Source organism: Diceros bicornis, chromosome 28 (genome assembly GCF_020826845.1).
Source record: "Diceros bicornis minor isolate mBicDic1 chromosome 28, mDicBic1.mat.cur, whole genome shotgun sequence".
In the NCBI taxonomy this organism is placed as follows: Eukaryota; Metazoa; Chordata; class Mammalia; order Perissodactyla; family Rhinocerotidae; genus Diceros; species Diceros bicornis.
In genome coordinates this window covers 4,794,251-4,818,939 of record NC_080767.1, presented here as the reverse complement: position 1 = coordinate 4,818,939, position 24,689 = coordinate 4,794,251, and the positions used below count along the sequence as shown (strand labels likewise).

Below are 24,689 nucleotides of genomic sequence, written 5' to 3'. Positions count from 1 at the left end.
ATTATTTTATTGGGGTCATATTGGCTCACAACATTGTGTAAATTTCCAGTGTACATCACTATATTTCAGTTTCTGTATAGACTGCATTGTGTTCACCACCAACAGTCCAGGTTTTATCCATCTTTGTACACATGTCCCTTTGTGCCCTTTGCCCTCCCCCTACTCCCTTTTTGTCTGGTAACTACCAATCTATTCTCCTTGAAATCCTACGGTATTTGTCTTCTCTGACTGACTTATTTTGCCCAGCCTAATAGCCTCAGGGTCCATCTGTATTACTGAAAGTGGCACAATTTTGTCTTTTTTTATGACTGAGTAGTGTTCTATTGTATATGTATGTACACCACATCTTCTTTATCCATTCATCAGTTGATGGACATTTGGGTTGCTTCCATGTCTTGGTTATTGTGAATAATGCTGTGATGAACACAGTGGTGCATGTATATTTTTGAATTGTTGATTTCATGTTCTTTGAATAAATACCCAGTAGTGGAATAGCTGGATCATATGGTATTTCTATTTTTAATTTTTTGAGAGATCTCCATACTGTTTTCCATAGTGGCTGCATGAATTTGCATTCCCACCAGCACTATATGAGGGTTCCCTTCTCTCACATTCTCTCCAACACTTATTTCTTGCCTTGTTAATTATAGCCATTCTGACGAGTATGAGGTGATATCTCGTAGTTTTGATTTGCATTTCCCTAATAATTAGTGATGTTGAACATCTTTTCATGTGTCTCTTGGTCATCTGTATGTCTTCTTTGGAAAAATGTTGGTTCATATCCTCTGCCCATTTTTTGATCAGGTTGTTCATTTTGTTGTTGTTGAGTTGTATGAGTTCTTTATGATTTGCAAATATTTTCTCCCAGTTGATGGGTTGCCTTTTCATCTTGTTAATGGTTTCCTTTGCTGTGCAGAAACCTTTTAGTCTGATGTAGTCTTGTTTGTTTATTTTTCTTTTGTTTCACTTGCCTGAGTAGAATGGGATTTGAAAAGATACTGCTAAGACTGAAATCTTTTGAGCTCAGGAGTATCAGAGCTCTACATTAGAAAACTAAAGCCCTGTGTGAATTATGTGAAACAGGAATAGATACATTGTGTAGTTCAAGGGCAGTATATTTATTGAATTGTCTAATAGAAACATTTTACATAAATATGAAATTAGTCTAAACAAATACAACTTCAAATAGATAAAACTTCAGTTTGTGGAGAATTAAATGGGAGAATGTGTAGAGATCGTATTGTAAACTGTATTGTGTGATTCAAATATAAAATTATTAATTTCCTGCTTTCCCCCTGCTTATATCCTTCCTTTGCAAAACTAAAAAGGGTTTGTCTTGGACGTTATTCTTTATTAGCAACTTGGTTTATATAGAGTGTTTTAGTTTTCTGAGTGCGTTCACATCTGTTATTTAAAACGAGTGGAATTCAGTGAGTGTTTTCTCTCTCAGGGCTATTTAAATTTAACATTTTTTTCCTTAGTTGTGAAATGAGAAACGTCATCTTTTGTCAAAGATAATTAAGACAAATGGAGAAATCTAGGAATTTTAAAGGAGACTTGGGGACTCTTAAATCATGCTGTGCTTATTTATTTGTACCCCTGAAATGAAGGGTAGCCCTGAATGATGAATGGAGAGAGGACCAGCTTATTGGAGATTTAACCCCCACTCTAGTTGCCCCCTTGCTACTCTGAGAAGGAAGTCCTTGGGGCTCACCTAGTGGTTGCTGGAGTCAGGGACACATTTCAATCACCAGTTTTTATCTAGGACTTGGAACCTCTTTCCGCTTTGGGGAGCGTTTGTGTGCCACAGCATCTCCCATTATCTCCAGGACTTCCTGATTGAGATACATATATTCTTTTTTTATATGTGTGTCTGTATGTACATATTTTTCCAAAACATTTAGCATTTAATGACTTCTCACTTGCTTTTTTGGAATCATGGAATGCATTTTTATGTCACCAGGGTTGTTTTCACTTCTCATAATGATGTTTTGGTTTTAAAGATGATTTGGTGTTAATACAAGTTTAATCCTGTACTCACATAGATGTGTAAAAGCTAGCTAACTAATTTTCTTCTGTCCTTGCTTCCTTCCTTCATCCCTCTCTTCCCTCTCTTGATTCCTAAATCTGCACCAGTATTCTGTACTGTAATACCTATACAGTATTCTGTACCAGTAGATACAGTACTTGTACCTGATTTGAACCAACATCTTAGGGATTTAGGTTGTCAACGCCTGTTACTGTCTAAAGTCAGGTCACTGGCACAGAGTCAACCTTCAAGAAGAAGGACCTTCTCCCCCTGAGAACTGAAAAGGTAAATTTTTCTGTTATGGTGAGTTTGTCCTTAGGCACTTTTCCTGAGAGTCCCTTATCTCTTAGTTCAGTGGTTCTCTGAAGTGTAGTCCCAGACCAGCTGCAGCAACTATCACCTGGGATCGTGTTAGAAATGCAAATTCTTGGGCCCTAATCCAAAATTTCTGAATCCAGAGACTGGGGAATGTGCCCAACAATCTGGTGTTTCTGGTGCGTGCAAAAGTTTGAGAACCACTGGCTTAGTTATGGGAGCATCCCTCCAGATTCTGCTTTGCATTTACTTCTGTCAAGAGTCCTTGTGGTAGTACAGTTCTGGACCAGTTTTTATATTAATTTCTAAGCTTAAAGGTTCACAGACAAAACCTCTATGGGTAATAAAAAATTTGAACCCTAAATGTAAGTAGTTAACCTTGTGGTTTGAATTCTCAGGGTAGAAATCCCTCCTCCAGTTCCCAGTCTAGACAGAGTAGACGTGTTTCCTTACTGATTCTGTATGTCAGTGGGCTGACTTTTTCTAGTCTTCCCTTTTATTGAAAGTACAGTACTTTGGAAATTTTGGTTTTAAGCAGGGACCTCAGTGATAAGGCCTTATCTTCTGTCATCCTTGAGAGCATCAAAAAAACAAACCTAGTTTTTAGCTTTCCTCTTTGTTTCTGGTCCTTGGCAATTCCTTTTTTTCCGAGTTCAGCAATGCAATTAAAACATATTTTCGTTGTATTTAAGCTATTATTTCTAAATATTTATATTAGGCTTTTCAGATTTAGTCACAACACAAGTCTTTATAGTTGCTTTATCAAAGTTTACAATATTTACGTTCTTTTCTGTAACTACAACAGTGATCTTTCATGCCTTGTCTTCAGTTGATTATAATAATTGAAAACCAGTGAACAGTCTTCATAGTGTTAGGAATATCTGTATAGTCATGCAGAACCAAGTAGCATGTCTGGCCCATGGAGGAGGAGATAGAATCTTCTGACTACCCATTCCACTCGAAGAATGCTTTAGGTGACAAAATGATATGTATTTGTTTTTCCTAGACTCTCTGATTGCCTTTTGTATTTCTTATCACAAAAGAGCCATGTGCTTAAAGTTTATTAAGAACTTCCAAGTTCTCAATCATACTGGTTTCGAATCCACGTTAGTTAGGGCATTTTCTCAGAGTCCTCTGACTTCTTGTTCTAATTTGGAATGATTACTTTCAGACCTGCTGTACTGCCGTCATTGTGGCATTTCTTTTCATTGCACTTCTGGCTTACTTCTGCTGTTTATTGGATCCTGTATTTATATATATATGTCCTCAAGTAAAAAAGAGAGAGAGCACGTGTACATGCGTGCACATATGAAATCAGTCAAGTAAAATTTTCTGAAAGGATATGTGAGAAGCAACTTTGAATCTTTATACATCTGTCAAGGTCTTTGTTTTTGCCCTCGCACTAGATTAATAATTTGGTTGGAGTATAAAATTCTAAGTTCAGTATTATTTTCCTTCAGAGCACTTTTAGCATCTTTAGTTTTCTGTGAGAAGTCTAATGCTAATCTAATTCTTGTTTCTTTGTGTAAGTTCTTCCCTCTTCCCTTTTCTGGTGCAGTTCCTTAGGGTACTAAAATTGATGAGGAATGTAATGAAACCATGTTGCATATAGTAAACTAACTTTTTAATATTTCCCTGTCTAAACGTATCCATTGTGGCTTCCCATTATGGCTTCCCATTAGTTCGAGTAAAAACAGGAGACTTGTTACCATAGTACTAATGAATAGCTCACTTCCCTTCACTTCCTATTCTTTGTCTCCTCTTTTTCACTAATGTGAACCTATCACGGCACAAAGAGAAGACATGGGGAAATTTTTCAGTTACCTTTCCTTATCTATACTTTTAAAGGTAATGCATTTGTTGTAAAATAAGAACAGAGTTAACCCACAGTTTGAACATCTCTGAAAATATGTAAAGGTTGATAGCCTAAGTGCTTTTTCAGGTGGTTTTTGTAGATCTGTAGTGTTCTCCATTTTGGGCAGTGAATTTTTAGAATTTGAAGTTTCTATATCTTAGCGTGCATTAAGGTTTGTAGTATAGGATATACATATGAAAGCTAATGATCATAATTTGTTATTAGCATTTTGTGCTTAAAGAAAAAGTGAATGTTAGTCAAGTCTATTTTACCAACTGTGGAGATCACTTATTTCTAGTGCTTATGACTTTCTCAGATCTTGGTCATTCTGCCTTTTTGTTTTGTTTTGTTTTAATCAAAATATCTAAATTTCAGTGGTTATTTTCCATTTTTTAAGTTTTAAGGTGATCAGAACATGACTGATTTTCTTATTAAAATCAAGGGGTAAAAACAGATATACTTTAATAGCACCATTAAGCCTAGACAGAAGGTAAGGTCAGTGTAGTGAGAAGAGTTACAATATCATTTGTATATGGTTCCGAAAACTATTTTCTATTTTAATTATAGTGACAAATTTGAATTATAATATTAAACATAGAAGGAAAATGACACGGTTTTTAGACTACCTCTGCTAAATAATTTGGAATGATCAAAAGTAACCATTTAGCAATTTGCTTCATTCCTATCAGTTTAATAAATTGTTTTATGTCCTTATCTCTTAAAATCTAATGTTGTAATATGTAGCCCCATATCCTCTTTTGCTTATATTCTGATGTTTTGTGCTGGCAGCAGGTACCAATTATTTTGCAATCAAAAGTGCTCCAATGCCCAAATAATTAGAACTTGCAAGAGTAGATTAGAGATAGGAGAGGTTTTCTTAGAAAACACATAGCCCTCATCAGACAATCAGTTAATTTGTAATTTTGACAGTTTTGGTGAGAGTGGACTGGAAAATTGAGTTGTGTGGGGAATCCTGGAAAGTTACTGATTCAATTAAGAGATCATACCAATTTTATAGCTAGTGAGCAATGCTATGACCCTTGAAACCTTGAGACTTTGCCTTGACATGTAACAGGTATAGGTTTTGAATTACCCATCACTCCCATAATTGAGCTGAAACTCCATGTCTTTCCCAAAATGCTGTAACTTTCTTGTTAGGAACTGATGGTTTAGATCAGTTGACTGTTTCTTTATCTGCTTTATATAAATCTTATTTTACCCCTGTAACCTTTATTAAAGAAAATAAATGTGATCGCCTTAAACAACAGGAATAAAGAGGCAGAGGAGTATGATTTAGGATCAAGTCAAGGGCCTACTTAAATTATACCTACCCTCCTAGATTGATCTCTTAGCTGAGAATTGATGCCTCAAAGAGTAACTGTTAACTGATGGGGGAGCATAGTGGAATTTCTCAGTTGGTTTGGGGTTTTAAAGAAATGGTCAAGTACCAATACAATTGCTTATTGCCCTATAGTGCACTTTATATGTTATTACCTGATGAATTTTATGATTTTTAAGAAACAGATTTCACTTTTCATTTGATACTGTTTACTGTGCGTCTCCCTTCTCCTTCTCTTCCCCCAGCATCTTTTTCTCTAAAGGTATTGAATTCGGGTTGATAGCATATTTTTCTTCTCCTTTACCCTTTAAGGTAAATATATGTAAACACCTGCGCGTATACAGTCGTGTTTCACTTAACAACGGGGATACGTTCCAAGAAATGCATCGTTCGTCGATTTCGTCGTTGTGCAAACATAGAGTGCACTTACACAAACCTAGATGGTATAGCCTACTACACACCTAGCCTATGTGGTGCTAATCTTATGGGACCACCGTCATATTTGAGTCTGTTGTTCACCAAAATGTCATTATGCAGTACATGACGGTACAGTAATGCAAAATCCTTGAAAAGTCTTACTCGGTTGACTGATTTTGTTGCATTGGCAGAGTGAAGATAGTCCGAGTCCCAAGAGACAGCGCCTCTCTCATTCAGTCTTTGATTATACATCAGCATCACCAGCTCCCTCACCACCAATGCGACCATGGGAGATGACATCAAATAGGCAGCCCCCTTCAGTTCGACCAAGCCAACATCACTTCTCAGGGGAACGATGCAACACACCTGCACGGAACAGAAGAAGGTTAGTTGATTACAATTTATTTCTTAAATTTTTTTCCCTTGGTAGATTTGTGAATTTTTTTAATGTGAGAAAGCATTTTTTCTGTAGGCATTTTATAAACACATCATCATATATGTACTCGTACACTCACACATGAAAAACAACATTACAGATTGTTTAGACTCCCACACTAGATCATGAGAGTTCATTTAGCTTGTGGTTGACAGATGAAGAAACTGAAAGAGGCTAAAGTGATCTTACCTAATATCAGTCCATGCCGTTATATATGAATTCAACTACCTTGTGACTTAAGACTTTGTGGGCTAGACTACCATCCTGATTATGGAAGAGTGCATTTTTATAGTTTACAACTCTAAGGAAATATGGAGATCCTAGAAATGTGCTACCTCTTGTCCAGTCCATTTCTATTTCTTCTGTATCCTCTAAGGCAATTGGGAGCTTAATTAGGTTTCTTATAAAACTGTGGAGTCTGTAGTATGAAAGTGACTGAGGATTAGTTCAACTCTCAGTTCTCTCTTCCATGGGACTTGGGTCCTGCCTTTCTTTCCTTCCCAGAGGAATACATTTCCTGAACTTCTTTCTCTTTAGTTGTTGCCTGAGGTCATACATTTCTTCTTCCAGGGAAATCATACATCTTTGGGGTGAGGCAACACGTCCAGGATGTTGATAATCTAAGAAATACTGATAATCTTGAGTTAGGAAGGTCGTGTGGACTGAATGTCTCTCCTCAAAATTCCTGTGTTGAAGTGCCTGTATTTGGAGATGGGGCCTCTAAGGAAGTAATTAAGGTTGAATGAAGTCAGAAGGGTGGGTCCCTGATCCAATAGGATTAGTATGCTTATAGGAAGAGGCATCAGAGAGCTCACTCTACTCTCTCTGGCATGTGAGGACACAGGGAGAAGGTGGTCATCTGAAAGCCAGAGAGAGAGTTCTTGCCATAAACCAACCATGCTGGCATTTTGATCTTGGACTTTTAGTCTTCAGAACTGTGAGACAACAAATTTCTGTTGTTTAAGACACCCCATCTGTGGTATTTTATTAAGGTAGCTCTAGGAAAGTAATACTGCAGGATCTTAAAACCACCATTCTTTGTTCCAGACGAGACAAAAGAAACTTGTTTCTGAGCTATATTCTGTTGAGACACTAAGAGTTTTTCATTACCTGGTGCATTAGGTAAAATAATGTATGTCAACCAGGTAAAATATTTTATAGCTGTTAAATATAATAGCATGAGGAAATATGGTTGGTTGTTTCAAGCCTGAACACCTGCTGTAGTCTTTCCTATTGTTTTATGGTGAAATGTGTCGTACATTCAGAAGAACATGTAAAACAAGTGTATACTTAAAAGGCTAACACACAAGTGTACCCAACACCCAGGTAAAAATAGAACATTGGTAATTCCTCAAAAGCCCCTCTTCTTCCTTTCCAGAGATTAAACCCTGTCCTATGATTTGTCATCCTTTTGTTGTTATACTTTTTAATACCTATGAATGTATTCTAAAACAGCATAATTTTTGTTTTTCCTGTGTTATTTTCATTTAAATGTATTCTTTGACTTTGTTTATTAAACATTGTTTTTATTTATTTATTTATTTTTATTTTTTGTGAGGAAGATTGGCCCTGAGCTAACATCTGCCAATCCTCCTCTTTTTTGCTAAGGAAGACTGGCCCTGGGCTAACATCCATGCCCATCTTCCTCCACTTTGCCTGGGACGCCACCACAGCATGGCTTGACAAGCAGTGCGTCGGTGCGCGCCCGGGATCCGAACTGCTGAACCCCTGCGCCGCCGCAGCGGAGCGCGCACACTTAACCGCTTGCGCCACTGGGCAGGCCCCCTTAAACATTCTGTTTTTAATGTGAGTAGCAATAGTTCACTTATTTTTACTGTGATACAGTCTTTCATTATATTAATATACCATAATTTATGTTTCCATCTACCGTTGGGTAATGATTATGCCCAATTTCTTACTGTTATAAAGAGTGCTATTAGGAGCCTTTATGTACACTTCTCCTGGTGTACATGTGCAAACATTTCACTAGAATATAAGCCTAGGAGTACAATAGCTGCATCATAGGAAATGCTCTGAACCAGAAAGGGAGTCATCAGAAGTGCCTTTTTCCAGATGATAGTAGTAACTAGCTATGGGTACTTGAAGAGAAGCATCATGCTGTAAGTTTGTGGAAACACAAAGAGGGGATAAGGAGCACTTACCCAGAAAACCAGCTACAGGCTTTTTCTGGCCAGTGGTGTGTGTTATTCCTAACTCCACTCTCCCTTTAGTACTTCATTGTAGGCTGGCTATAACTTAGCTGCCGGATTTCCTCCCAGAAATAGGCAGTGCAAGCAGATGCAATATTCATTAACAGTCTAGCATAATTTCAAATACAAAGATCACACAACCAGAAATTACCAAACATTTGAGGAAAACCAACAAAGTGAGAGAAGGGCACACTAAACTCAATAAACAAAGAACTTGAAGAAACAGTTAATAGAACAAACAAAATAGAATTTCAGAATAAGTATAACATGAGAGAGATGCAAGACGATATTATATCCATAAAAATCAACTAGAAATCTTAGTGGGTAAAACTTAAAAACTCAATAAATGGGCAGAAAAAGTGTCTTAGTTTCTGGAAGATCAAGTTGAGGAGTTTTCCCAGAACGTAGTATAAAAGGGCAAAATGCAAAGTGTGGGAAAGTAAGTTTAAATACAGAGACAGAGCCATCACTTCTAGATATGTCTAATATTTTCAGACAGAGACAATAGAAGGGAAACAGTTTTAAAGAAATAATACAGGGGCCGGCCCCCGTGGCTTAGTGGTTAAGTGCGCACGTTCCACTACTGGCAGCCTGGGTTCGGATCCCGGGCGCGCACTGACGCACCGCTTCTCCGGCCATGCTGAGGCCGTGTCCCACATACAGCAACTAGAAGGATGTGCAACTATGACGTACAACTATCTACTGGGGCTTTGAGGGGTTAAAAAAAAGGAGGAGGATTGGCAATAGATGTTAGCTCAGAGCCGGTCTTCCTCAGCAAAAAGAGGAGGATTAGCACAGATGTTAGCTCAGGGCTGACCTTCCTCACAAAAAAAAGTAATAATAATAATAATACAAAATCATTTTCCAGAATTGAAGAAAGACTGTTGGGCAATATCTTGGTGGAATTTCAGAACATATGTCAAGGATGAATATTTGCAAACATCCCAAGACAGAAAACTTGGAGTTTTACCAGCTCATATATCATTTAAATATAAAGCCAAAATATAAAAGCATTTCAAACATTCAGAGACAAATAAAGTTAACCAGTAAGAGAGCCTTCCTAAAAGAATTATTAAATATTGTACTCTATCCAGGAAGCAGAAGGATAAATGCATGAAATAGGAGTCAAGACCATTGGTTAGCAAAGCAAAGAAAAAAGACATATTCAGACATAAGTCGATTGTTTAAAAGAGAAATACAGAAAAGATCTGAACATGAGATGGAGGCAGAGCAGAGAGAAGTAAAAATGTATTAAGTTTCATTTTTCCCCCTAGGAGTGCTGAGTAAATCTAGATGTTTTTAGAAAAATGGAAGTATGTGTTTAAAAATTTAAGGGTAATCACTGGAAGAATAGAACTAGAATGTATAACTTCCCCTCAGTGAAATAGGTAAACAACATACACAGTCATGCACTGCGTTAATGATATTTCAGTCAATGATGGACCACATATACGACAGTGGTCCCTTAAGATGAGTACCATCTAGTCTAGGTGTGTAGTTGGCTATACTGTCTAGGTTTGGGTAAGTACGCTCTGATATTTGCATGATGACAAAATTGTTAAGCAATGCGTTTACTGTCTAGAAAACTCAGTCCAACAAAAGGCAGGTAAGTGAGGCCGAGAGGGCACAGCTGATATTTACAAGTGATACACCTAAAACAAAATTTAAAAATACATATCTGTCATTGGTATGAAGTCAAAGAAATATTTGTCTATCTTTTATTGTTGTTTCTTATTTCTAGTTTTTCCAATAATTCTACTTCCTAAATATTCTACCACAAAGGCCCACATAACACAGTTTTAATAAGAGGCAATACAGAAAAGATAGGGACCAAAATCGTAAAGGGACTTAGATGTCAGCATGAGGACTTTTATCTTAATTTGTGTATAGTTCGAAAGCTATTGAAGTTATTTTTGAGTAGGGTAGTGAGAGCAAGTGGCAACAACAGAGTAAAACAATATTAAAAGGGGCCCTTAAGGTTTGTGGACAGGTTGAGTATTTTTTTGGGAGATGAGTGATCTGAGCATATATATTCTATTTTGATTTTAAGGTACATATTTTTTTATATCTTAATATTTGATAAATTCTTAAAATTGATGTCAGTTGAATTGGCAACTTTTTCTTCTTTTTTTTTTTTTTTTTTTTTTTTTTTTTTTTTTTTGTGAGGAGATCAGCCCTGAGCTAACATCCGCCAATCCTCCTCTTTTTTTTTGCTGAGGAAGACAGCCCTGGGCTAACATCGGTGCCCATCTTCCTCCACTTTATATGGGACGCCGCCACAGCATGGCTTACCAAGCAGTGCGTCGGTGCGCGCCCGGGATCCGAACCAGCGAACCCCGGGCCGCCGCAGCGGAGCGCGCGCACTCAACCGCTTGCGCCACCGGGCCGGCCCCAACTTTTTCTTCTTTTTAGTGGTACATAAAACATTCCTTTAAAATATTTGTACACATATAAAGATATGTTATGTGTATATACATGTGTTAGTATACTTAGATAAATTTTCTTGTTCTGTTCTCTTAGATTAGAAACGGTGACTCCCATGTAGCAGGGAGCACACCTAGTTTCTAAATACCATTCTGAAATTAAAGGAACCAGGACTCTTGGAAGAACTGGTTAATTCCAAAACTGGTATAGGCAAAATATAAGACGAGTCTAGAGCATATTGTGGTACCAGATATTAAGGAAGTACTCAAAAGGATAGGGACATAGTGAAGGGGCACGGGGGCCAAGCTGCAAGTGGTCCCATTGGACAAGGATGAAATCATTTGAACAACAAAATAAAATGATTGTGTGGATTATAACCCAAAGAAGAAATATCCATGAACCCATACTGATTATAAATAACTAGATAAATAAATGGAGAGAAGCGACAACTCTTCCTTATAGAATTCCAGTTAATACTTGTAGAAGAAATGAAGTAAGTAGAAAATCACCATTAGAGTACCGTAATAGTGATTGCCGAAGATCTGTTCATGCATGCTAAAATTATTGGTGGAATTTCTAGCAGAAGCAGAATATTTGCATGGTCTCAGAGTCTCTATCTCCCCCCAGATATTTGGTCATTGCGAAGGAAAGAATGGTTGTTTTGTGGTAGAGGGTCTTGGTAGACACCAGTTTAGCCAAGTGATCAATGATACATACATATGTACCAGTGATGCATATCAGTGTCGTGTGCCCCTTGGTTTAATTCACCGAAAAGGGCATATCACCTCTGTGGTCAGTAATGTATAACCTCAGGCAGATCCTGAGCAAACATCAGACAAACCCAAGTTGAGGGACTTTATGTAGACTATATGTCTGTATGTCTTCAGAGGTATCAAGGTCATGAAAGACAAGGAAAAAGTGAGGAACTGTCACAGATGGGAGAAGATTAAGGAGACATGACAGCTGTATGCAATAATGGGATCCTGCATTGGATTCTGAGACAAGGGACATCGGTGGAAAAACTGGTGAAGTCTGAAAACATTCTGTTGTTGAATTAATAGTATGATACCAGTTATTTTGTATGACACTAATTATTTTGATAATTTTTCTATGCTTATGGAAGATAATAGCATGAAGGAAAGCTGGGTGAGGGTTGGGCAAAAACTATACTAAAATTATCTCAAAATGTTAAAGTGAGTTCTAAAGTAGATGGCATCTTAAAATCAATGAAATACAATATGTAGATTTTGAAGCAAATATGCAAAAAGAAATATACTAAAAATAAAGATAGTGGAAGCAATTAATGGAGCAAGAACCTGGGGGTGATATCAAGGGCACTATTGAGGAGTTAATGTCACAAAGGAATGTCCCTTGTTCCCTTTAAGATTGGGCAGTTGGGAGTGGGAGTGAGAAGAAACAGATTTAGAGGTACAGAGTGGGACAATTGAGGAAAAAGCGACCTGACCTCAGTAAAGATTACTGAGGTGTCTTGTGCAACTGTGTCTAGAAGGGGGCTGTTACACCTCTTTTGCCCAATGTGGAGTACATTTTAATGAGGCCTGCTGCTTTTTCTAATTGTGTTGGTGCTGAGCCATTGTAAAAAGCAGTGGAGATGAATCGTGAAATTGTATAGAAGTAGAAAATGGAAGTCTACTCACAATAGCAACCTGGTGAAATTTGTGTTAAACTGTGTAGATGACGAGTGCATGGGGAGTAAAAATGGTTTCCTTCAATAACCAGATTCTAACTCAAAATTCCGTATAATACTGAAATATTTATGTTGACACTCTGAATCATTTCCATTCTCAGCATTTACTCAGTTCTACTATATTTGCCATTATCAACAAATTATATGTTCTTTAGTTATTTCATGTATTTTCTCCTCTCATTTTTAAAAATTGCCATTTCGGGCATATAGGAACTATGTCTTTCTATATGTCTCAGCCAGATAGACAAACCTAAAGTGCCCATTAGGCATATGTGGAATACTGGCAAGATATATGCACATTAAAATATGTTATATAATGTTCAAAAAATAGAGCAAAATAGTAGTTTAAACCATATGAAATTGCTGATATTTGACTAATTTTTGCCTATAAAAAGGACAGTTTCATACAATTAAACTAAAAAAATGACAGTGGTTGGCTCTTGGGTTTTTTTTTTTTTTTTTTTTTGGTGAGGAAGATCGGCCCTGAGCTGACATCTGCCAATCTTCCTCTTTTTGCTGAGGAAGACTGACCCTGGGCTAACATCCATGCCCGTCTTCCTCTACTTTATATGGGACGCCGCCACAGCATGGCTTGACAAGCGGTGCGTCAGTGCGCACCCAGGATCCAAACTGGCGAACCCCGGGCCGCCGCAGCGGAGCACAGGAACTTAACCACTGGCGCCACCGGGCCAGCCCCTGGTTTTTAAATACTTTTAAAGCTGGATACCAGTTTTGTTTTCTTTTGGTTACTTTTTCAAAAAAACATAGACATTCTATTTAGATTTGTAAGTTTTCAGAGCTTATGGGGAACCACAGTAATTATTTAATACTCAAGCTTACCTTAGCATATATTATTGAAGGATTGCCAAGAGAGACAATGCAGAATCTTGATGGATCATGACAGTAAACATTATAATGACCTTTGTGACGTTTGCTATATTACAGTCCTCCTGTCAGGCGCCAGAGAGGAAGAAGGGATCGTCTGTCTCGACATAATTCCATTAGTCAAGATGAAAACTATCACCATCTCCCTTATGCACAGCAGCAAGCAATAGAGGAACCTCGAGCCTTCCACCCTCCGAATGTATCTCCCCGTCTGTTACACCCTGCTGCTCATCCCCCCCAGCAGAATGCAGTAATGGTTGATCTACATGATCAGGTATAGTAACAGAATGTCCATAAAATACAGGTGCAAAAGTTGGTGGCAGTTTATTGAGGTTGTTTATTTTTTGTTGTAAATTTCTTTTAATTTTACCTAAAAGAAAACAATAATATTACCTAAAATGAAGCTGTTTCAGATAAGTTCATCATTCTTCATAAGGATTGAAATTTAAATTCTATACAGCTTCCTTAGGAAGTTGAACTTTGTTGGTTTGTTTGTGAGGAAGATCAGCCCTGAGCTAACATCCGATGCCGATCCTCCCCTTTTTTGCTGGGGAAGACTGGCCCTGGGCTAACATCCGTGCCCATCTTCCTCTACTTTATATGGGATGCTGCCACAGCATGGCTTGGCAAGTGGTGCGTCGGTGCAAACCCAGGATCCACACCTGCGAACCCCGGGCTGCCTAAGCGGAGCGCGTGCACTTAACCACCGCGCCACCAGGCCAACACCAGGAAGTTGAACTTGAAAAAATTAGGATCAAGGTTATGAAAGCTCAGAATGACTTCATATAATTGGTTTGAAATGCCTGATCGAGGGTTAGTAAGAGCTATCAGACAGCTGGTGGTTTGAGTACATGTCCCGATTTCCCTCTTCTTTCCACTTTCTTCTGGAATAATTCAGTAGGCAAGACGATTGGGTGCATCTTTGCTTATAGGTTCCATAGGTCCTCAAGGAGATGACAGGTACAAGACTCCATTTCCTTTGGTTCCTGCCAGGAACTGAGGGGACTAGCTGAGGAGAGAGCTTGCCAGTGTTCAAGCCTGAGGATGAAGACCAAAAGTGTATGATTTTCTGTGGAGCTTCTGAGTCAAAGAAGACACAAATCAGATGTATTCTTATAAAGTTGCTGAATTTTAAGGATAAGGAGAAAATCTTGCAAGTTTATAGACAGGAGAAATTACAAAGGAAAGACACTCAGACTAGCATCCCATGTTTCATCTGCTACACTGGACGATAGAGAAGAGTGAAAATACTGTATCCTGACAGTTGGAAAGAAAATAATGATCTTGCCTAGATGCCATTTTTCTATCAAACGTTCTACCTTTATGTTCTACACGTTAAAAAACTGATCACGTATAATAAATCCTAAAAAGAAAAGTTTTTCTGGACCACATTCTTTGTGGTCATGATATAATAAAACTATAAATCATAAGTAAAAAAAATTGATTTAAAAAATAATGACACTGAAATATTTGAGGCAAGATTGTAATTAAAAGGAAAAATCTTCGGAGTTGGCCCTGTAGTGTAATGGTTAAGTTCACGTGCTCCACTTTGGTGGCCCGGGGTTCTCAGGTTTGGGTCTCAGGCGTGGACCTATACACCGCTCATCAAGCCATGCTATGGAGGCGTCCCACATACAAAATAAAGGAAGATTGGCACAGATGTTACCTCAGGGCCAATCTTCCTCAAGCAAAAAAAGGAGGATTGGCAACAGATGTTAGCTGAGGGCCAATCTTCCTCACCAAAAAAAAAAAAAAGCTTCATATCCAAGTCAGTGGGACACACCTAAAGCTGTTGTCTGAGAAAGTTTTATAAATCTTCATTATTTACTTTAAATGAAAATAAATGAACTAATTATTTGAGTAATTAGAGAAAAGAATAGCAGAGTAAACTGTGAAAGGACTTGAGAAGAGTAAGTTACCAAGAAAAACAACTAAAATTAATGATATGGAAATTTATTTTTAATAAAAGAAGTTGCACAAAGAAAACCCAATCCTGGTGCTTTGAAAATTGGTAAGAATGTCACATCTCTTGTGAGCTTGGTTAAGGAGAAAAGAACAAATATAAAAAAGACATATATCCACACATATGGGAAATAGTCAAAGAATTTTCTTCAATTATAAAACAAAAATAGCACCTCTGTTGTAAGGGATGTTAGGAGAATTAAGAGTTAATCTATTTTGAGTGTCTAAATTAGTACAAGTGGTAAGTGCTCAAGTATTACCTCATTATTAACTATTATAATGAAATTCTATATATAACCTTGAGGGGACAAAAAGAAAACTTAGAGGAAGTTCCAAAAATTGATCTAAGAATAGTAATAAAATTTGAATTTACCACAGAAGTGTGAAAGGTAATTAGAGATGTGCCACTGAAAAGGCACAATGACCAGATGGGTTCACAGCTTTTTTTCTAACCTTTAAGGAGCACTCATTTTAATAATAGGCAAATGATTCTGGGCTATTTTCTTTTTAAGGCAAGTCTCTAATTATTTTATGAAACCAGCATAATTTTAATACCAAAAACATATAAAGATATAATCCCCGAAAAACTATAGGAAAAAACTCAAATACATAAAAGAATTTCTAAATAGATGTTTAGAAGATAGTCTAGCAGTATATCAAAAGAATAATAACTCGTGACCAATTAAGATTTATTCCAAGTAAGAGGGTAGTTTAATATGAAAATATTCGTGTTACGTCAACAAATAGAAGGAAAACTGTATATCAAAAGGTGTTGAAAAGTCAGTTAAAATTTAATAAAATAGAACAAGAAGGAAATTACTTAAATATAGTGAATAAAACAGCGAGTATCCTCATCAGTGAGAGACAAGTCAGCAACTAGAGAGATGCTTGCTCTGTCCATTTTTATTAAATGTTTTGTTAGAAGTTCTGCCGAATGCAATAAGATAATGTAGTAATGGATATAAAACAACGAAGGAAATAATTGTATCTTTCTCCCCCTTGTTATATAATTGTAGAGGAAAACACCAGAGATTCTAGTTGAAAAGAATTTGATGTGGTGCCTAAATGCAAATTAAATGTACAGAAAACAAGCTATAACATCTTGATCAACTGATGAATAGATACAATATGGTATGTCCATACAATGAAATATTATTCACTCAAAAAGTAGTGAAGTACTAATTCATGCTACACCATGGATTAACCTTTGCAACAAGCTAAGTAAAAGAAGACAATCACAGAAGGCAACAGATTGTATGATTCCATTCATATGAAATGTCTAGAATATACAGATTTCTAGAAATGGAAAGTAGGAATAAAACAGTGATTGCTTATTATTAGTAGAATACCGGAATAAATGATGATACCTTCATACCATGGAATGTAACTATTACTGAGTATTAATTAGAATTACGCCAGGAAGGTGAGAGATATCTGCAAGATATTGTTGAGCAAGAAAAGCACAATTGAGGAAAGTGTAATGTGCTATTTCGTAGAGCATAACAAATATATGTGTATACATAGGACTGGGTGAACACAGGAAAATATGGGGAAATGTATACTAGCCTTGGGAGGTGGGTACTCAAGAGAAGGGAAAGAGAAGGTGGTTACGTATGGAACCAGAGAAAGAAAAGGAAAAGACTGCATTTCAAGAAAGGTGAGATCTCATTTATGTAAAATTATGTGTTGGGTCTGCACATTGAGAAATGGAACAGTTACATGTGTAGATACCAGAACAACCCCAGACGCAGAAAACCTCAACAGGCTGATGGCCATGGTAGAAATTGAAGGCATAATAAAAAAATCTGTCTTTAGAAATTACATCTGAATTCTTTCTAAGGAAATAAATGTTCCAATTGAAACTATTCTTGATTATAGAAAAAGATAGAAAGCTTCCAAGTATACTTTATGAAGCTTGTATAACCTTAATAATGAAACCTCATAGACAGTATAACAAAACAAAGCTAATAACTAGTTTCCATTTTGAATACAGATACAGAGGTTTTAAATAATAAAAGATAGCTGGTGATGTAGTAAGAGAATCATTTAGAATTATTGGAAGAATGATTATTAGAGTTTGTTCTGCAGTGCAGGTTAAGTAACCATTAGGAAATCTTTCTAGGTAATTGATTTCATCAACAGTAGGAAGGGAAAATGTTTTATTTTGTTAATAGATGCAGAAAATATAAATTTAACCGTTTCTTTTTTATTTTTTTTTTTGTAGTGAAATGTTTGTCTTTTTTTATTGGGGTAACATTGGTTTATAACATTGTATAAATTTTAGGTGTACATAATTATATTTTGATTTCTGGGTAGATTACATAATGTTCACCACCCAAAGACTAATTACTAATTACCATCCATCACGACACACACGTGCCCAGTCACCTCTTTCCCCTCCGCCCTGCCCCTTTCCCCTCTGGTAACCACCAGTCCAATCTCTGTGTCTTTGTGTTTGGTTGTTGTTTTCATCTCCTGTTCATGAGTGTAATTGTTCAGTATTTGACTTTCTCCCTCTAACTTATTTCATTTAGCATAATGCTCTCAAGGTCGATCCATCTTATTGCAAATGGCAAGATTTCATCTTTTGTTATAGCTGAGTAATATGCCATTGTGTATATATTTATATATATCACATCTTTATCCATTTGTCCCTTGACGGGAACTTAGGTTGTTTCCAAGTATTGGCTATTATGAATAATGCCCCAGTGAACATAGGGGTGCTTATATCTTTATGCATTTGTGTTTCCATGTTCTTGGGATAAATACTCAACAGTAGAATAGCTGGATCATATGGTAGTTCTATTCTTAATCTTTTGAGGACTCTCCATATTGTTTTCCATGGTGGCTGCACCACTTTGCACTCCCACCAGCAGTGTATGAGAGTTCCCTTTTCTCCACATCTTCTCCAACACTTATTTCATGTCTTGTTAATTATGGCAATTCTGACAGGCATGAGGTGATATCTCATTGTAGATTTCATTTGCATTTCCCTGATAATTAGTGATGTTGAACATCTTCTCATGTGCCTGTTGACTATCTGTATATCTTCTTTGGAAAAATGTCTATTCACATCTTTTGCCCGTTTTTTAATTGGGTTGTTGGTTTTGTTGTTGTTGAGATATATAAGTTCTTCATCTGTTTTGGATATTAACCCCTTATCAGATATATGATTTGCAAATATCTTCTCCTAATTGTTAGGTTGTCTTTCCATTTTGTTGATGGTTTCCTTTTATAGGCAGAAGCTTTTTAGTTTGATGTAGTCCCATTTGTTTATTTTTTTCTTTTGTTTCCCTTGCCTGGTCAGGCATGGTCTTTGAAAATATGCTGCTAAGACCCATGTCGAAGAGAGTACTACCTGTGTTTTCTTCTAGGAGTTTTATGGTTTCAGGTCTTACATTCAAGTCTTTAGTCCATTTTGAGTTAATTTTTGTGTATGCTGTAAGATAATGGTCTACTTTCATTCTTTTGCATGTGGCTGTCCAGTTTTCCCAACACCATTTATTGAAGCGACTTTCCTTTCTCCATTGTAAGTTCTTGCCTCCCTTGTCGAAAATTAGCTGCCTATAGATGTGTGGATTTATTTCTGGGCTCTTGATTATGGTCCATTGATCTGTGTGTCTGTTTTTGTGCCAGTACCATGCTGTTTTTATTACTATAGCTTTGTAGTATATTTTGAAGTCAGGGAGTCTAATACCTCCAGCTTTGTTCTTTTTGCTCAGGATTCCTTTGGCTATTTGCAGTCTTTTGTTGCTCCAGATAAACTTTAGGATTCTTTGTTCTGTTTCTGTGAAAAATGTCGTTGGACTTTTGATAGGGATTGCATTGAATCTGTAGATTGCTTTAGGAAGTATGTACATTTTAACTATGTTAATTCTTCCAATCCAAGAGCACGGAACATCTTGCCATTTCTTTGTGTCTTCTTCAATTTCTTTCAACAGTGTATTATAGTTTTCAGTGTATAGGTCTTTCACCTCTTTGGTTAAATTAATTCCTAGGTATTTTATTCTTTTTAATTGCAATTGTGGATGGGGTTGTATTCTTTATTTCTCTTTCTGCTACTTTGTCGTTTGTGTATAGAAATGCAACTGATTTTTGTGTGTGTGTGTGTGTGTGTGTGTGTGTGTGAGAGGAAGATCAGCCCTGAGCTAACATCCATGCCAATCCTCCTCTTTTTGCTAAGGAAGACTGGCCCTGGGCTAACATCTGTGCTTATCTTCCTCCACTTTATATGGGACGCCACCACAGCATGGCTTGACAAGCAGTGCCTCGGTGCGCACATGGGATCCAAACCCGGGCCGCCAGCAGCAGAGTGCTCGCACTTAACCACTACGCCACAGGGCAGGCCCCAAATGCAACTGATTTTTGTATGGTGATTTTGTATCCTGCAACTTTGCTGCACTCATTTATTATTTCTAAAAGTTTTTTTGTGGATTCGTTAGGATTTTCCTTCCTGTGATCTTTGGTTTTTGTATTTAAGTGATTGCTAACCTATTCTAATAAAGATCTACTCTTTTTCTGATTTCTGTCTACCTATTTTTCTCCTTGCTCCAAGCTTTGTATTCCCTTTCTCTTCTTTTTTTCGCGCATGAGGGAGCATTTCTTGTTGTGGAGGTCTCAGGGCCATGAACTCCCTTAGCTTTTGTTTATCTGGGAAGGTTATTATTTCTCCATCATATTTGAATGATATTTTTGCTGGATAGAGTATTCTTGGCTGAAAGTTTTTGTCTTTCAGTATTTTGAATATATCATTGCAGTCTCTCCTAGCCTGTAATGTTTCTGTGGAGAAATACGCTGAGAGCCTGATGGGAGTTCCTTTGTAGATTATTTTTTGTTTTTGTCTAGCTGCCCTTAATATTGTTTCTTGGTCATTAACTTTTGCCAGCTTTACTACTAAATGCCTTGGAGAGGGCCTTTGGCTGTTGACATATTTAGGTGACCTATTAACTTCACTTACTGGTATTTCTACCTCCTTCCTCAGATTTGGGAAGTTCTCAGCTATTATTTCCTTGAATAGGCTCTCTGTTCCTCTTTCCCTCTCTTCTCCTCAGGAATACCTGTAATTCTTATGTTACATTTCCTAATTGAGTCAGATATTTCTTGGAGACTTTCTTCATTTCTTTTTAGTCTTAGTTCTCTCTCCTCCTCCATCTGGAGTCTCTCTATATTCCTATCCTCAATAATGCTAATTCTCTCCTCCATATTGTCAGCTCTGTTATTTAAAAAGTCCAGATTCTTTTCTATATCCTCCATTGTGTTCTTCATCTCCATCAATACTGATTGGTTTTTCTTTATGGTTTCAATCTCTTTTGTGAAGAAACTCCTTGTCTCATTGAATTGTTTATCTGTGTTTTCTTGTATTTCGTTGCGCTTTTTTATACTAGCTATTTTGAATTCTCTGTCATTTGGGTTATGAATTTCTGTGCCTTCAGAGTTGATTTCTGGGTGCTTGTTATTGGCTTTCTGATCTGGCGATTTAATGTACTTTTGCATCGTGCTTGCTGTATTCACTTTGTTTTTCTCATCCTGGAAATAATCTGGTTGCAGTTTCCACCTGCCGCCACCAGGTGAAGTCAGGGGCTGTGTAATCTGAGCCCGCTGCAATCCGCGACTGCTTGCACCTGCTCCGAGGCTGCCTGCTCCAGGTTTCTCTGACTGATGGGCTGAGCTGCAGTGTCGGGCATGCAGGGGGTAGGGGCTCACTCTTTTGCCCACCCGGTCTGGGGGTGAGGGGGGCTTCTCTCTCTCTTTCCTCACTATCCGCTTTCCTGAGGTGCTCAGATGTTGACGGCACCACTGCAGCAGTTCTGACTCCTCTGTGTGGGAGTTTCCCACAGGCTGAGAGAGCTTGGAGAGCTACGATTTCCCCACAGAGGGCCGCCCCCTCCCCGCTCTGTGGGAGCCAAGTGGACCCAAGTCACCCACCGGATGGGGAGGGGGAGGATTTCTCCTTACCTCTCCCCACTTCCTCCATGGGCACCAGCACATCCACTCTCAGATGTGTGGCAGCGTGGGTCTCCAATGTCCCTTTGTGCTGTGTGAGAGTCCTTCGTTGGTCTGTGAATGTCCTTTTTGTTGTATCTTATTGGGGAAAGAGTTTATGGGAAAGCTCACTCCACCATGATGCCGACATCACTCTTTAGGGTTTTCTATTTGTAAAATCATGTCATCTACGAATAGTGACAGTTTTACTTCTTCCTTTCCAGTTTGGATCTCTTTTATTTCTTTTTCTTGCCTGATTGCTCTGGCTAGGACTGTCAATACTATGTTAAATAAAAGTGGCGAAAGCGGGCTTCCTTGTCTGGTTCCTGTTCTTAGAGGGATAGTTTTCAGTTTTTCTCTGTTGAGTGTATTAGCTGTGGGTTTGTCATATGTCGTCTTTATTATGTTGGGGTACTTTGCTTCTGTACCCATTTTATTTAGTTTTTATCATAAATGGATACAGCTGTCTTGTCAAATGCTTTCTCTGCATCTATGGAGATGATCATGTGATTTTTATTCTTCATTTTGTTAATGTGGTGGATCACGTTGATTGATTTCTGGATATTGAACCATCCCTGCATCCCTGGAATAAATCCCACCTGATCGTGGTGTATGATCTTTTTAATGTATTGTTGTATTTGATTTGCTAGTATTTTGTTGAGGATTTTTGCATCGATGTTCATCAGTGACATTGGCCTGTAATTTCTTTTTTTGTGTTGTCCTTGTCTGGTTTTGGTATCAGGGTAATGTTAGCCTCGTGGAATGAGTTAGGAAACTTCCTCACCTCTTCAATTTTTGAAAGAGTTGGAGAAGAATAGGTGTTAAATCTTCGTTGAATGTTTGGTGGAATTCACCAGGGAAGCCATCTGGCCCTGGACTTTTATATTTTGGGAGATTTTTGATTACTGTCCCAAGCTCCTTCCTGGTGATTGGTCTTTTCAGATTCTCTATTTCTTCTTGGTTCAGTTTGGGAAGGTTGTATAATTCTAAGAATTTATCCATTTCTTATAGATTATCCTATTTGTTGTTATATAGCTTTTCATAGTAGTCTCTCATAATCTTTTGTATTTTTGAGGTATCTGTTGTAATTTCTCCTCTTTAATTTATTTGAGCCTTTTCTCTTTTTTTCTTGGTGAGTCTTGCTAAAAGTTTGTCAGTTTTGTTTACCTTTTCAAAGAACCAGCTCTTCATTTTGTTGATTTTTTTTTTTTTCTATTGTTTTTTTTAGTCTCTTTCATTTATTTCCCCGCTCATTTTTATTGTCTCCTTCCTTCTAGTGGTTCTGGGCTTTGTTCTGTTTTTTCTTTTCTTTCCTTTTTTTTTTTTTTTGTGAGGAAGACTAGCCCTGACCTAACAGCCAATGCCGATCCTCCCCTTTTTTTTTTTGAGGAAGACAAGCCCTGGGCTAGCATCCATGCCCATCCTCCTCTACTTTATATGGGATGCCGCCACAGCATGGCTTAGCAAGCGGTGTGTCAGTGCACGCCCGGGGTCCGAACCTGGGAACCCCGGGCTGCTGCAGCAGAGCGCGCGCACTTAACCGCTGCGCCACTGGGCCGGCCCCCTTGTTTTTTCTTTTTTATTAATGTCATGATAGTTTATAATGTGAAAATTTAGGTATACATTATTGTTTGTCGGTCACCCTATAAATGTGTCTCTTTGCCCCTTGTGCCCAGCCCTCAATCCCCTTCCCCCTGGTAACCACCAAACTGTTCTCTCTGTCCATGTGTCAGTTTATCTTCCACATATGAGTGAAATCATGCAGTGTTTGTCTTTGTCTGCCTGATTTCTCTTAACATAATACTATCCAGGTCTGTTCATGTTTTTGGAAATGGGCCAGTTTTGTCTTTTTTATGGCTGAATAGTATTCCATTGTGTATATATACCACATCTTCTTTATCCAGTCGTCAATCAAGGGACACTTAGGCTGCTTCCACTTCTTGTCTACAGTGAATAATGCTGCATTGAACATAGGGGTGCATAAACCTCTTTGGATTGTTCGTTTCAGGTTCTTTGGATAGATACCCAGTAGTGGGATAGCTGGATCATAAGGTATTTCTGTTTTTAATTTTTTGAGGAATCTCCATACTGTTTTCCATAGAGTCTCTGCCAGTTTGCGTTCCCACCAGCAGTGAATGAGGGTTCCCATTTCTCGAAACCTCACTAACATTTGCTATTTTTTTGCCTTGGTGATTATAGCCATTCTAACAGGTTTAAGATGATATCTTAGTGTAGTTTTGATTTGCATTTTGCTGATGATTAGTGACGTGGAACATCTTTTCACATGCGTGTTGGCCATCTGTATATCCTCCTTGGAAAAATGTCTGTTCATATCCTCTCCCCATTTTTTGATCAGGTTGTTTGTTTTTTTTGTTGTTCGGTTGTGTGAGTTCTTTATATATTATGGAGTTTAACACCTTGTCACATATATGATTTGCAAATATTTTCTCCAAGCTGGGGTGGGTTGTCTTTTCATTTTGTTCCTGGTTTCATTTCCCTTGCAGAAGCTCTTTAGTCTGATGAAGTCCCGTTTGTTTAGTTTCTTTTATTTCCCTTGCCCGAGTAGACATGAAATTTGAAAAGTTGCCTCTACAACCGATGTCAAAGAGTGTACTGCCTATATTTTCTTCCAGGAGTATTATAGTTTCAGGTCTTGCCTTCAAGTTGGTGATCCATTTTGACTTAATTTTTGGGTATGATGAAAGAAAATGGTCCACTTTCATTCTTCTGCATGTGGTTGTCCAGTTTTCCCAGCACCATTTATTGAAGAGACTTCCCTTTCTCCATTGTATGTTCTTAGCTCCTTTGTCAAAGATGAGCTGTCCATAGATGTGTGGTTTTCTTTCTGGGCTTTCAGTTCTGTTCCATTGATCTGTGTGTCTGTTCTTGTACCAGTACCATGCTGTCTTGATTGCTATAGCTTTGTAGTGTATATTGAAGCCAGCTTTGTTCTTTTTTCTCAGGATTGCTCCAGGTATTCAGGGTCTTTTATTGCCCCATATGAATTTTAGGATTCTTTTTTCTATTTCCATGAAGGGTGTCTTTGGGATTCTGATTGGGATTGCATTGAATCTGTGGAATGCTTTAGGTAGTATGGACATTTTCACTATGTTTATTCTTCCAGTCC

General features: G+C 37.7%; 1 protein-coding gene across 10 annotated transcripts in view; it reads left to right on the top strand.

Moving 5' to 3' along the window:
• The window catches only part of RNF38 (ring finger protein 38), a 175,242-nt gene that overhangs the window by 119,749 nt on the left and 30,804 nt on the right, over positions 1 to 24,689 (top strand). For all 10 annotated transcript variants that reach the window (XR_009215858.1, XM_058523529.1, XM_058523528.1 and 7 more), the window contains 2 exons: positions 6,147 to 6,340; positions 13,679 to 13,892. Coding sequence is in view for 9 of the 10 variants with exons in the window: in XM_058523529.1 (XP_058379512.1) it covers positions 6,234 to 6,340; positions 13,679 to 13,892 (321 nt within the window). In the remaining variant the exon portion in view is untranslated. The remainder of the gene's footprint in view (positions 1 to 6,146; positions 6,341 to 13,678; positions 13,893 to 24,689) is intronic.